At 46.5% G+C, this 14,905-nt stretch overlaps 1 protein-coding gene across 2 annotated transcripts in view; it reads left to right on the plus strand.

Annotated features, from left to right (window-relative positions):
• Positions 1-584: 584 nt before the first annotated feature.
• LOC140454589 (inositol-tetrakisphosphate 1-kinase-like) overlaps positions 585-14,905 on the plus strand; it is a 46,038-nt gene continuing 31,717 nt past the window's right edge. Inside the window, exon 1 of one of the 2 annotated variants that reach the window (XM_072549452.1) lies at positions 585-708. Coding sequence is in view for 1 of the 2 variants with exons in the window: in XM_072549451.1 (XP_072405552.1) it covers positions 614-708 (95 nt within the window). In the remaining variant the exon portion in view is untranslated. The remainder of the gene's footprint in view (positions 709-14,905) is intronic. The other variant, XM_072549451.1, reaches the window with a different exon arrangement.

Genomic DNA, 14,905 nt, shown 5'->3' on the forward strand with positions numbered 1-14,905 from the left:
GGTACAATTACAACATTTAAAAGGCATCTGGATGGGTATATGAATAGGAAGGGTTTGGAGGGATATGGGCCCGGTGCTGGCAGGTGGGACAAGATTAGTTTGGGATACCTGGACGGCATGGATGAGTTGGGCCGAAGGGTCTGTTTCCGTGCTGTACAGCTCTATGACTCCAAGTGTCTTAAGGCCACGCCCCACTCAGGGAAGATTGCAACATTAGGGGCGGGGTTGGAGATGGTAACATTTATTTTTTTGGGGGGAGAAATACACCAAAAGGGGGCGGGGCAGGCACTGGGAGCTGGAGCATGAATTGGGGGTAAAGGTGTGTTTCCTGGGAGCTGTTTCCCGGCGGAGGAGTGCAGGCTGCCGACGGGCTGGGAAAGAAATCAGACTTTGACCTTTTACTTACCAAGAATTGACGGAGGAGGAAGCGACCAGTTCCGAGGAGGTTCCTGGATGCGAGTGTGAACCGTCAGTTTCAGTCTGCCTCCCTCCTGTCCTCGTAACTGGAGGTGCTCCAGACTCCCAGGGGGAGAGTCTCAGCACCTCACCTCCCCCCCACCCCTCCCCACTCCCCTGGGGAGGAAGGGTGATAGTGAACCCCTGGGTTAAAAACATGCAGACGTGGCTCAAAGCGAAGCGAGTGGGGTTCTGTCTCAGCGATAAGAAAAAGAAGAAGCTGAATTTGCTGGTCTTTGCAGAGTTGTGCCGGTAAGGCTGCGAGCAGACGCGGGTTTCTGTCCACATTCAGAGCTGATCAGACCCCACTGCCTTGGGTGGGGAGGGGGGTTGGCACTGAGGTCAGGGAACAACTTTCTGGGTTCACTGTGCTGCTACAGAGCAACTCCAAAGTTACCCGGGGGACTCTCACTCTGTCTAAATACTGACACAGTCTCCCCAGGGATTCCCTGTAAATACTGACACACTCCCCCTTACTCCGACCCTGTAGACTCCCCTGTAAATACTGACACACTCCCCACTCCCCCCAGGGACCCCCCTGTAAATACTGACACATCCCCTGCCCCAACCCAGGAAGCCCCCTGTAAATACTGACACACTGGCCCCCCCCCACCCCAGGAAGCCCCCTGTAAATACTGACACACTGGCCCCCCCCCACCCCAGGAAGCCCCCTGTAAATACTGACACACTCCCCCCTCCCGTCGGGGACCCCTTGTAAATACTGACACACTCCCCCTTACTCCGACCCTGTAGACTCCCCTGTAAATACTGACACACTCCCCACTCCCCCCAGGGACCCCCCTGTAAATACTGACACATCCCCTGCCCCAACCCAGGAAGCCCCCTGTAAATACTGACACACTCCCCCTCGGTGACCCCCCTGTATATACTAACACACTGTATGTAAAATGTATGGATTTCTATGTAAAATCTGCAGTTATTGTGCACGTTGGCAGCAATGATATAAGTAAGGGCGATGAGATTCTGCGGAAAGAAGATCAGAAACTAAGCAGGAGGTGAATAAAATAGGTCCTCAAGGGTCATAATGTCTGGATTACTCCCTGTACCAAGAGCTACTGTGAGTAGGTGGATAGAGCAGATGAATGCGTGGCTGAGGAGCTGATACAAGGGGCAAAGATTCAGATTTTTGGATCATTGGGATCTCTTCAAGGATGGAAATGACCTGTACAAGAGGGAAGGGTTTGGTCTGAATTGGAAGGGGAACCAATATCCTCATGGGGAGATTTGCTAATGTTACTTGGGAAGACTTTAAACTAGTAAAGAGGGGCAGTGGGAACCAAAGCGCTAATGACAGAAAAGTCTGAGGCTGGTACAGTAGATAAGGGGAGCGAGTCTAATAGTCAATGCAGACATGAGCTTGGCAGAGAACAAGGTAAGACTGATAAATTAAACTGCATTTACTTCAATGCAAGAGGCCTGACAGATAAGGCAGATGAACTCAACGCATGGTTGGGAACATGGGACTGGGATATCATAGCAATTACAGAGACATGGCTCAGGGATGGACAGGACTGGCAGCTTAATGTTCCAGGGGTATAAATGCACTAGGAAGGATAGAAGGGGAGGCAAGAGAGGAGGGAGAGTGGTTAGGGAGAACATCACGGGGGAAGGTATTCCTGGGAGACTGTCCCGTGAAGTCATATGGGTGAAACTTAAAAATAAGAAAGGGATGATCACCTTTTTGGGATTGTATTATTAGACCCTCCCCCAATAGTTAATGGGAAGTTGAGAAGCAAATATGTAAGGAGTTTTCAGATATCTGTAAGAAAAATAGGACTGTAATGGGAAGCAATTTCAACTTTCCAAATATAGACTGGGACTGCCATAGTGTTAAGGGCTTGAATGAGGCGGAATTTGTTAAATATGTTCAGGAAAACCTCCTTATTCAATCTGTGGATGTACCTACTAGAGAAGGAGCAAAACCTGACCTTCTGTTGAGAAACAAAGAGGTGGGGTAGCACTTGGGGCAAGTAAACCTAAGTGTCCAGATTAGAGTGGTGCTGGAAAAGCACAACAGGTCAGGCAGCATCCGAGGAGCAGGAGAATTGACGTTTCGGGCAAAAGCCCTTCATCAGGAATTTCCTGTTCCTTGGATGCTGCCTGATCTGCTGTACTTTTCCAGCATCACTCTACTCTTAACTCTAATTTACAGCATCTGCAGTCCTCACTTTCCTAAGTAAGCATAATTCTAGTAGTTTTAAAATAGCCATGGAAGAGAGTAGATGATCCACAAGTTCTAAATTGCAAATAAGGCCAATTTTGGTGGCATTAGGCAGAAACTTTCGAAGGTTGGTTGGGGGAGGGTATTCACAGTTAAAGGGACAGTTGGGAAATGGGAGGCTTTTAAAAATGAGATAACAAGAGTTCAGAAACAGTACGTTCCTTTTAGGGTGATGGGCAAGGCCGGTAGGTGTAGGGAATGCTGGATGACGAGGGAAATTGAGGGTTTGGTCAAGGAAAAGAAGGAGGCATTCATCAGGAATAGTCAGCAGGGTTTGAGAAAATCCTGAGAGGAGTACAAGGGCAGTAGGAGTATACTTAAGAGGGGAATCATGAGGGCAAAAAGGGGACATGGGGTAACTTTGGCAAATAGTGTTAAGGAGAATCCAACATACATTAAGGACAAGAGGGTAACTAGTGGGAGAATAGAAACCCTTAAAGATTAACAAGGCCATCTATGTATGGAACCACAGAAATACCAAGCAAGAATTTTGTGTCAATATTTACTGTGGGGAAGGACATGTAAGCTAGAGAACTTGGAGATATCTTGAAAAGTGTCCATATTACAGAAGAAGACATGCTGGAGGACTTAAAATGCATAAAGGTAGAAAGTCCCCAGGACCTGATTAGCTGTTTCCCAGAAATTTGTGGGAAGCTAGGGAAGCGATTGCTGAGATATCTATTTCATCAATAGTCATAGGTGAGGTGCTGGAAAACTGGAGGTTAGCTAATGTGGTGCCATTATTTAATAAAAGTGGTAAAGAAAAATCAGGGAATTATAGATTGGTGGATAACTGGATAAGAGTCAGACAGCACAGAAACACACCCTTTGGTCCAACCAATCCATGCCGACCATAATCGCAAACTAGTCCCACCTGCCTGCTCCTGGCCCATGTCCCTCCAAACCTTTCCTTGTTATGTATTATCTAAGCGTCTTTTAAACATTGTAACTGTGCCCACATCCACCATTTCCTCAGGAAGTTCATTCCACACATGAACTACCCACTGTGTAAAAAACTTAGTGGTTGGAGAGGATTCTGAGAGATAGGATGTACATGTATTTGAAAAGGGAAGAACTGATTAGGGATAGTCAACATGGCTTTGTAAGGTTGGGAGACCGTACCTCACAAACCTGATTGAGTTTTTGAAGAGGTGACAAAGAAGATTGATGAAGGCAGAGCGGTAGACATTTTAAATATGGACTTCAGCACAGTGTTCGACAAGGTTCCACATGGTCAGTAAGGTTAGATCATATGGGACCCAGGGGAGCTAGCCAATTGGATACAAAATTGGTTTGAAGGTAGGAAACAGAGGGTGGTGGTAGAGGGTTGTTTTTCAGACTGGAGGCTTGTGACCAGTGGAGTGCCACAAGAATCAGTGTTGGGTCTACTGCTTTTTGTCATTAATATAAATGGCTTAGATATGAACAAAGGAGATATAGTTAGTAAGTTTGCGGATGACACCAAAATTGGAGGGATAGTGGACAGCGAAGAAGGTTGCCTCAGAGTACAACTGGACCTTGATCAGATGGGCCAATGGGCTGAGGAGTGGCAGGTGGAGTTTAATTCAGATAAATGTGAGGTGTTGCATTTTGGTAAGATAAATCAGGACAGGATTTACATAGTAAATGATAGGCCTTGGAGAGTGTTACTGAACAAAGAGACCTATGGGTACCGGTGCATATTTCCTTGAAAGTGGAGTTGCAGGTAGACAGAATTGTGAAGAGGGCATTTGGAACACTTGCTTTCATTGATCAGTGCATTGAGTATAAGGGTTGAGAGGTCATGTTGTGCCCATACAGGACATTGGTTAGGCCACTTTTGGAATACTGCATGCAGTTTTGGTTACCTGCTGTAGGAAGGATGTTGTTAAACTTCAAAGGATGCAGAAAAGATTTGCAAGGATGTTGCCAGGGTGATTTGAGCTACAGGGAGAGGCTGAATAGGCTGGGGCTGTTTTCCCTGGAGCGTCGGAGGCTGAGGGGGTTACCTTGTAGAAATTTATAAAATGAGAGGCATGGATAGGATAAATAGACAAGTTCTTTTTCCTAGGATGGAGGAGTTCAAAACTAGAGGGAATAGGTTTAGGTGAGAGGGGATAGATTTAAAAAAGACCTGAGGGGCAACTTTTTCACACAGAGGGTGGTGCGTGTATGGAATGAGCTGCCAGAGGAAGTGGTGGAGGCTGATACAATTACAGCATTTAAAAGGCGTCTGGATGGGTATATGAATAGGAAGGGTTTGGAGGGATATGGGCCAAGTGCTGGCAAATGGGACTAGATTAATTTAGGATATCTGGTCGGCATGGACGGGTTGGACCGAAGGGTCTGTTTCCATGCTGTATGACTCTATAAATGTTAGACTGGAGAAAGAAACTTTTTTTTTGGGATCTTTGTACAGCCACATCCTGACCGAGACAGGAAACGTGCCGGATTACACAATCATCAAATGGGAGTTCCTCCTTTCTGAACCAATTCAGTCTCTCTTGTGCAGAATCATTTCAGTCCTGCAGCCCAGCTGAACTGAGACCAAGACTATCGGACTTATTAAGAATTTATAAACCAGGTCAACGAATGAGTAAATGGACCAGTCGGTAGTAATAGTTGGCACTTCCATCGGTTGATTCTGTATTGCCCCTGTTCAAGCCTCTGCCCAACTCATGGCTCTTTCATAGTTGTGTGGGTGCAAGACCATTCCAGTCCCCACAGTCACTGGTCACAGACTGGGCCAGTATTTATTGCCCAACCCTAATTGCCCCTAGAGCTGGTCGTGAGTTATGCAATTGCAGTCCAGGGGTATCGGGACACCCTCAACTCTGGCAGGGAGGGAGTTTCCGAATTTGGACCCCGCACCAATGGAGGAAAAGCTGATTATAGTTCCAGTTCAGGATTGTGTGTGGTTTGGAAGGGAGCATTTAGGTGATGCTGTATGTTACCTTTAATCCTTCTACAACCAATGATCATGGTAGACTCTTGCTGTACCCTCCATTATATCAGTGAACCCACTTCAAAAGGGGAGCTGATGGCCTATTGGTATTATCGCTGGAGTGCTCATCCAGAGACCTACCTAATGTCCTGGGGAGCTGGGTTCAAATCCTGCAAATGGTAGAATTTGAATTCAATAGAAAGGAATTTGGAATTAGTGAAGATCGTGAATCAATTGTCAGGAAAATCCCATCGGGTTCACTAATGTCCCTTAAGGAAGGAAGCCACCATTCTTACCTGAGCATGGAAACAGACCCAACTTGTCCCTGCCAGCCAGATATTCCAAAATGATTTTGGTCCATATCCCTTTCTTTTTATAAATATTTTTATTGAAAGGCCCATATTCCATAAACCCATCCTATTCATGTACCCATCTGGCCTACATGTGACTCCAGACCAACAGCAATATGGTGACTCTTAACTGCCTTCTGGGGCAATTAGGGACGAGCATTAAATCCTGGTTGAGCCAGTGATGTGCGTTTCCCATGTTTGTATTTTAACAAAGAACTCCTACGAGTACAGCTCAGAAGAAGAGCATTTAGCTCATTCAAGGAATTCATCCTAATCCTCCTGTTCATTTTCCATTTCCTTGCAAATCTTTCTTCCACATGATTCGGAGATGCCGGTGTTGGACTGGGGTGTACAATGTTAAAAATCACACGACACCAGGTTATAGTCCAACAGGTTTAATTGGAAGCACTAGCTTTTGGAGCGCTAGCACAACCACCTGATGAAGGAGCAGTGCTCCGAAAGCTAGTGCTTCCAATTAAACCTGTTGGATTGTAACCTGGTGTTGTGATTTTTAACTTTCTTCCACAGATATTTATCCAATTCACTGGAGGATTGAGGACTGTGATGGGCTTTCCCTAATAGGCAGGTGAATTACCAATCTTACCCGTTCATTCATCCTCTTTTTCTGATCAATGCACCAATCCGTTCAGCATGTAGTTCCTCTTGTGAATCCTCTGCAGTCATTGCCAATTCTTGCATATTCTTCAGCACGTGCAAACTGGATTGGGATTGGACATAGTGAATGTCTGGTCAGCACAAACGACTCGGGCCAAAGGGTCTTTTTCTGTGCTGTGTGTCTCGAATGATCAATGCAGTCTCTATGGATCTGTGACCAAATGCATAAGGGTTTTGGTGATGTTCACAGAAGCATTGGCCGTCAACAGAGAATTCTCTTCAAAATCGACCTGAGTGGGATCTCAGTGTACTGTTGCATTGAAAAGAAACCGCACCTCCAACTGTGAAGCATATTCTCAGTCCTGCACTGGAACTTGTCAAAGAGCCATCAGCATGGAAACAGACCCTTCAGCCCAACCAGTCCATGCTGACCATAATCTCAAACTAAACTAGCCCCTCCTGCCTGCTTCTGGCCCATATCCCTCCAAACCTTTCCTATTCATGTACTTATCCAAATGTCTTTTAAACATTGGTACAGAACCCACATTCACCACTTCCTCAGGAAGTTCATTCCACACACAAACTACCTTCTTGTAAAAAGATTTGCCGCTCGCGTCTTTTTAAAATCTCTCTCCTTAAAAATGTGCCCCCTAGTCTTGAAATCCCCCATCCTAGGGAAAAGACAACTACCACTGGCCCTATCTATGCCACTTATTATTTTATAAGCCACTATCAGGTCGTCTCTCAACCTCCTGTGCTCCAGTGAAAAATGTCTCCGCCTATCCAGCCTTTCTTTATAACTCAAACCTTCCATACCTGGCAACATCCTGGTTCACCTATTCAGAATCTTCTCCAGCTTAATAATATCCTTCCTCCAACTGGGTGACCAAAACTGGACACAGTACTCCAGAAGAGGCCTCACCAAGGTCCTATACAACCTCAACATTATGTCCCAACTCCTATATTCAAAGGACTGAGCAGTGAAGGCACGCGTGCTAAACGACCTCTTAACCACCCTGTCCATGTGTGACACAAGCTTCAAGGAATTATGTACCTGAATCCCTAGGTCCCTTTGTTCTACAACACTACCCAAGACCCGACCATTACCCATGTTTGTTGTACCAAAATACAATACCTTGCATTTATCCAGATTGAACATCAATAACCATTTTTCAGCCCATTGAGCCATTTGATCATGATCCCTTTGTAATTTTAGAAAGCCTTCTTCATTAGAGAGACCAAGATATAACCACCTCGACCCTGTGATGGTGCTATCTAATGAGGAACCTTGCGCCAGGGATAGTTAGCATCGCAGACAAAAGAGAAGCCTAATCTTCTTCATTCTATTACGTTCCAGGGTGTTTGTGTATTTCAGTACCTGACTCGAATGTTCACTTTCTCTTTCATGCTGAATTCATGAATCTGTCCCCTGGATCTGAAGCAGATAGATCAAAGTATTCTCTAAATAGTGACACGTGGAGGCTCAAAGACATTTTGGAGACTGAAGTCATTAAGGTGTAGTGAACAAATAATCATATAGGATATAGAAAAATGCAATGAAGCAGTGTCCTTACATGTGAGCCAGGAGACCCAGGTTCAAGTCCCACCTGCTCCAGAGAATGTGAAATAACGTCCCCAAACAGTGTGCTTAAAAATAATTAAAGAACTAGAATTGTGTGTCTCTTGGGGTGTCATAGTAGTGTCCCAACTCCTGGAGCTGGAGACACCAGGTTCAGGTCCCAACTGCATCCAGAGAAGGTAATATCATCTCCGAACAGGTTGATGTAAAATAACTGGAGGGTAATATTGCAAGGGGTCCTTGGTGAGGCTACAGCTGTGCAAAGTCCATTTGCGACCACGCCTAGACTACACTGTAGCACTGCACCTTGGGTTTGACCTTACAGGGAGTGTTGTGTGTGCTTTTTTATGAGAACGAGACTTGGATTAAATTAATGGGCACGACAGCATCACGATCACATTGCTCAACAACGGAGACCTACATTGAGTCATGATGAAGCAATCTCAGTTTTAAAACCCTCTTCCTCATTTCAGCTCCCTCCGAGACTGGTTCAGTGGTTTGAAAGAAATGTTGTTGTTTCAAGTAACAAGCTATAACTCCGCAGTGTCCCTCCCCATCTCGGATATCTCTACCAACCTCTCTGCGTTCCTCCAATTCCAGTGTCTTCGGCATCCGCTGATGTTAATCGCTTCACCATTGGCGAATGTGCCTCCAGCTGCCTGGGGCCCATGCTCAGAAACCCCCTCCCTCAACCCTCCGCCGCTCGCTCTTCCTGGGTATGCTCCTAAGAACGAACCCTTTTGGCCCAGTGTTTTCTCTAATATCCCCTGGTGCGACTTGTCGTCTCATTTGGTTTGGGGAGGTTTTGTAACGTGCCAGGTTGGTCATCAGCATTTGTTGTTGTTTCTGGGAGCTTTCTGTGCACAATTTGACAGCCATGACTGCAATTTCAAAATAACTTAAATAGGCTTTAAAGTGCTTTGGAAAGGTGCTATGGAAGTGCAAATCTTTTGCTTTGCATGCATAAGATGTATTCACCTCCTCAGGTACGGACGGTTGGGAAATTACAAGTTGGGATCAATTACTGGAAGTTCGGGAAGGAATATCCCAACCACATATACACAGAGGCATAAGAGCAGGTCAGAGGATGGCAGTCCTGCAGCGAGTAACTCCCCTCCTGACTCCCCAAAGCCTGTCCACCATCTACAAGGCACAAGACAGGAGGGTGATGGAATACTCCCCACTTGCCCCTGGATGGGGGCAGCTCCAACAACACTCAAGAAGCTCAACACCATCCAGGACAAAGCAGTCCCCGCTTGATTGGCACCACATCCACAAAATTCACTCTCCCCGTCCCTAATGCTCAGTGGCAGCAGCGTGTACCGACTACAAGATGTACTGCAGCAATTCACCAAAGATCCTCAGGCAGCACCTTCCAAACCCATGACCACTTCCAACTAGAAGGACAAGGGCAGCAGATACATGGGAACGCCACCCCCTGCAAGTTCCCCTCCACTCACCATCCTGACTTGGGAACATATCGCCACAGCTCTGGGCCACGGTATGTGTAAATGTGAACAGTAATGCTGACTCTAAGTGAACTGCAACATAGGACCATTTGCCATTTATCCACCTTGGTGGCTATATACCTTGGTTAGCTCTGCTACCTCACACTACCAGAGACCTGGGTTTGATCCCATCCTTGTGTTACTGTGTGGAGTTTGTGCATTAGAAACTTAGAGAGCAGGAGTAGGCCATTTGCACCAGCATTTGATATGATCGTGGCTAACCATGCAATCTTAGTGTCCCATTCCCGCCCTCTCCCCAGATCCCTTCAGCCACAAGGGCCATGTTCAGCTCCCTGTTGAATATGTTGAACAAACTGGCCCCCAACAGCTTCCTGTGGGAGAGACTCCACAGGTTCACAGCTCTCTGAGTGGAGAAACTTCTTCCTCATCTCAGTCCTGAATGGCCCACCCCCCCTTATTCCGAGACTGTGATCCCTAGTTCTGGACCTCCCCAACATCTGGAACATACTTCCTGCATCCAGCCTGTCCATTCCAACCAGGATTTTATACATTTCTACGAGATCCCACCCCTCATTCTTTAAAATTCCAGCGAGTACAAGCCCAGTCGATCCAGTCTGTCCCCACATGTCAGTCATACTCCCCGTTTCTGTGTGGGTTTCCTCCAGGTGCTCCAGTTCCCTCCCACAGTACAAAGATGTGCAGGCTAGGGTGGATTGGCCATGCTGATTTGTCCCATTGTGTCCAGGGATGTGCAGGCTAGGTGGGATAGCCATAGGAGATGCAGGGTTTCAGGGATAGGGTAGCAGGGTGGGTCTGGGTGCAATGCTCTTCAGAGGATCGGTGTGGACTTGATGGGCAGAATGGCCTCACTGCAGGGATTCTATGATACCACTTCCTCTTCCAAATGTGTTTCACATTAGCTTGATTAGAGGTCATGGGTCAGTCCCCTGTGCAATTAGCTAATTCTTTCTTAACTTCCTCTCCATGAGATGATCGTTGTGGTTGGGTACATTTAGTATTTGCCCTACACAGTTGAAAGAACGTTCTTGGCCACACCCCAGGCATTTCCTCCTCTCTCTCCATTTCCAGCTGCAGCCATCTTTGTCTCCGAACATTGGACTATTCCATCCAACCTTTTCATCATTCTTTCATGGGTGTCATTGGCAAAATTGGCATTTATATTTCCCTGAACCGAGGGTCCTGCCATGTCAGAGAGCGGTTCAGAGTCAGGCATGGGTCTGGAGTCACTTGTAGGCCCAGACTGGGTAAGGACAGCAGATTTCAATGGATTTTTAATAAAAATGATAATTGATAGTTTCATGGTCAGCATAACCTCTCAATTCCAAATTTTAACTCAACATCATCTGTGTGGAGTTTGCACATTCTCCCCGTGTCTGCGTGGGTTTCCTCCGGGTGCTCCGGTTTCCTCCCACAGTCCAAAAGATGTGCAGGCCAGGTGAATTGGCCATGCTAAATTGCCCCTAGTGTTAGGTAAGGGGAAGATGTAGATGTAGGGGTATGGGTAGGTTACGCTTCGGCGGGGCGGTGTGGACTTGTTGGGCCGAAGGGCCTGTTTCCACACTAAGTAATCTAATCTAATCTAAAAAAACTAGGATAGTGAAGAAGGCGTTTGGTATGCTTTCCTTTATTGGTCAGAGTATTGAGTCCAGGAGTTGGGAGGTCATGTTGCGGCTGTACAGGACATTGGTTCGGCCTCTGTTGGAATATTGTGTGCAATTCTGGTCTCCTTCCTATCTGAAAGATGTTGTGAAACCTGAAAGGGTTCAGAAAAGATTTACAAGGAGGTTGCCAGGGTTGGAGGATCTGAGCTACAGGGAGAGGCTGAACAGGCTGGGGCTGTTTTCCCTGGAGCGTCGGAGGCTGAGGGGTGACTTTATAGAGGTTTACAAAATTATGAGGGGCATGGATAGGATAGATAGGCAAAGTCTTTTCCCTGGGGTAGGGAGTCTAGAACTAGAGGGCATAGGTTAAGGGTGAGAGGGGAAAGATATAAAAGAGACCTAAGGGGCAACTTTTTCATGCAGAGGGTGGTGCGTGTATGGAATGAGCTGCCAGAGGAAGTGGTGGAGGCTGGTACAATTGCAACATTTAAGAGGCATTTGGATGGGCATATGAATAGGAAGGGTTTGGAGGGATATGGGCCGGGTGCTGGCATGTGGGACTAGATTGGTTTGGGATATCTGGTCGGCGTGGACGGGTTGGACCGAAGGGTCTGTTTCCATGCTGTACATCTCTATGACTCTACCATAGTCAGATTTGAACCCACAACCCCCAGAGCTGTAGACTGGACCTCTGGATCACCGTTTAAGAGGCATTACCCCGACACCACCATCAGACAGATCACATTAGACACCACCTTTGGTTTAACAACATCAGTCTGCATTACAGTAGCAGCTTTTAGTATAGTGAAATGTTGCAAGTGATTTCTCAGGACTGTCAGCATTGTAAGTAGATAATAGGACAAATGACCAACAGGTTTTTCAAAGGGCTAGTAAGAAAACAGAGGGGCAGAGAGGTTTAGGGAGGGAATTCCAGAGTGGGCATAGCTACCGATGTTGGGACAATGGAACATTAGGGATGCCTAAGAAACCAGCTTTGGAGAGATATCAGACCGAGTGTGGTTAAAGGAATAGGGAATGGTCCATATTAATTTCAACTCGTTGAACTGACCGTAAATACAAACATATGAATTAAGATTGAGAGTAGCATCCCTACAGTGTGGAAGTAGACCATTTGGCCCATCAAGTCCACATTGACCCTCCGAAGAGCATCCCACCCAGACTCCGCCCCATTTCCCATGGCTAACCCACCTAGACTGTACATTTTGGGGCAATTTAGCATGAAAGGTCCATCCTAACCTGCACAGCTTTGGACTGTGGGCAGAAACCCACACAGACACAGGGCGAATGTACAAACCCCACACAGATAGTTGCTTGAAGCTGGAATTGAACCCAAGTCCCTGGCATTGTGAGGCAGCATTGCTAACCACTGAGCCACCATGCTGCTTTGGATGGGTTCTTGTAGGGGGTGGTGTTCCCATGTACCTGCTGCCCATGCCCTTCTAGATGGAAGTGCTCGTGTGATTGGAAGGTGTTGTGTATGGAGTCTTGGTGCAATGCAAGTTGTAGATGGTACACACTGCTGCTGCTGAGGGAGGGTGTGGATGTGGTGCCAATCAAGAGGAGGCTGCTTTGTCCTGGATGGTGCCAAGTTTCCTGAGTGTTGTTGGAGCTGCCCCCATCCAGGGCAAGTGGGGTGTATTCCATCACCCTCCTGACTTGCGCCTTGTAGATGGTGGACAGGCTTTGGGGAGTTAACCACCAGGTAATCTCTTTTCCTGTTGGGTTCTTTCTCAAAGGACTGTAAGACATGCCATTACCACAAGGATATCTCCTACACTTGGGCTCAGGGGGCCCTTGAATGGGCAGGTTGTCCTGTGAGGAAAGGATTAGACAGACTGGGCTTTTAACTGCTGGAGGTAGGAAGAGTAAGAAACAACTCAATTGAGATGTATAAGATCCTGAGGGGGTCCTGACCGGGAGGATGTGAAGAGGGTGTTCCCTCTTGTGGGGGAATCTAGAACAAGGGGTTACTTATTCAAACTCAGAGCTCGCCCATTTATGACTGAGCAGTGTCCTCAAAGAGGGCAATCAATCTTTGAAAATGTCTTCCTCCAAATGGAGGCGGAAGCAAAGTCCTTAAATATTCCCAGGTCACCATTGGATAGACTCTCAATATGCCAGAGGTTGGAAGGTTAATGGGATGGACAGGAATGTGGAGTGATCAGGTCAGCCATGATCATGGAGTTTAGAAGGATGAGGGGGTATCTAATCGAAACTTATAGAATACTGAATGGCTTGGATAGGGTGGATGTTGGGAAGTTTTTCCAGTGGTAGGAGAGACTAGGACCCGAGGGCACAGCCTTAGAGTAAAGGGAAGATCTATTAGAATGGAGATAAGGAGAAACTTCTTCAGCCAGAGAGTGGGGAATCTCTGGAATTCACTGTCACAGAAGGCTGTGGAGGCTGGGTCATTGATGATATTTAAGACGGAGATAGATAGGTTCTTGAGTATTAAGGGTTACAGAGAGAAAGTGGGAGAATGGAGTTGAGAAGCATATCAGCCATGACTGAATGGTGGAACAGACTTGATGGGCTGAATAGCCTAATTTCTGCTCCAGTGTGCTACGCTATTATTGTCATACTCGATGACTTTAGGCTTCCCCCACCCTGATTCCCGTCCACTCCAGCCCCACCAAATTCTGGCCCATGAAACAGTATCATCTTTCCCATATCCATCTTTGCCAAGCCCTGTCATAACTTTATTTCAACGCAGTCAGTTCTCAGAATTTGAAACGCCAGTGAATATTTGTACAGTCTCCTCGATTGCTCCTCATAGGATTGGTAAGCCAATTCGAGGCAGTTGGTTCAAGCAATTACACAATGAGCATTCTCCACAGTTACTGCACCTAAACAATGTGGTGAATATTTAACATTCATGCATTCCTAACGTGCAATTACAGAGACAGGTCCTAACGTACACATAGAGACAGGTCCTAACGTACACATAGAGACAGGTCCTAACGTGCAATTACAGAGACAGGTCCTAACGTGCAATTACAGAGACAGGTCCTAACGTGCAATTACAGAGACAGGTCCTAACGTACACATAGAGACAGGTCCTAACGTACACATAGAGACAGGTCCTAACGTACACATACAGGGACAGGTCCTAACGTGCAATTACAGAGACAGGTCCTAACGTATGGGGACAGACACAGGTCCTAATGTACACATACAGGGACAGGTCCTAACATACAATTACAGAGACAGGTCCTAACATGCAATTACAGAGACAGGTCCTAACGTACATATACAGGGACAGGTCCTAATATATACATAGAGAGACAGCTACTAACATACATGCACAGGGACAGGTCCTAATGTACACATACAGGGACAGGTCCTAACATGCAATTACAGAGACAGGTCCTAACGTACATATACAGGGACAGGTCCTAATATATACATAGAGAGACAGCTACTAACATACACACACAGGGACAGGTCCTAATGTACACATACAGGGACAGGTCCTAACATGCAATTACAGAGACAGGTCCTAACGTATGGGGACAGGGACAGGTCCTAATGTACACATACAGGGACAGGTCCTAACATGCAATTACAGAGACAGGTCCTAATGTATGGGGACAGAGACTGGTCCTAATGTACACATCAGGGACAGGTC

The sequence above is a fragment of the Chiloscyllium punctatum genome, chromosome 29, assembly GCF_047496795.1.
Source record: "Chiloscyllium punctatum isolate Juve2018m chromosome 29, sChiPun1.3, whole genome shotgun sequence".
NCBI classification, from domain to species: Eukaryota; Metazoa; Chordata; class Chondrichthyes; order Orectolobiformes; family Hemiscylliidae; genus Chiloscyllium; species Chiloscyllium punctatum.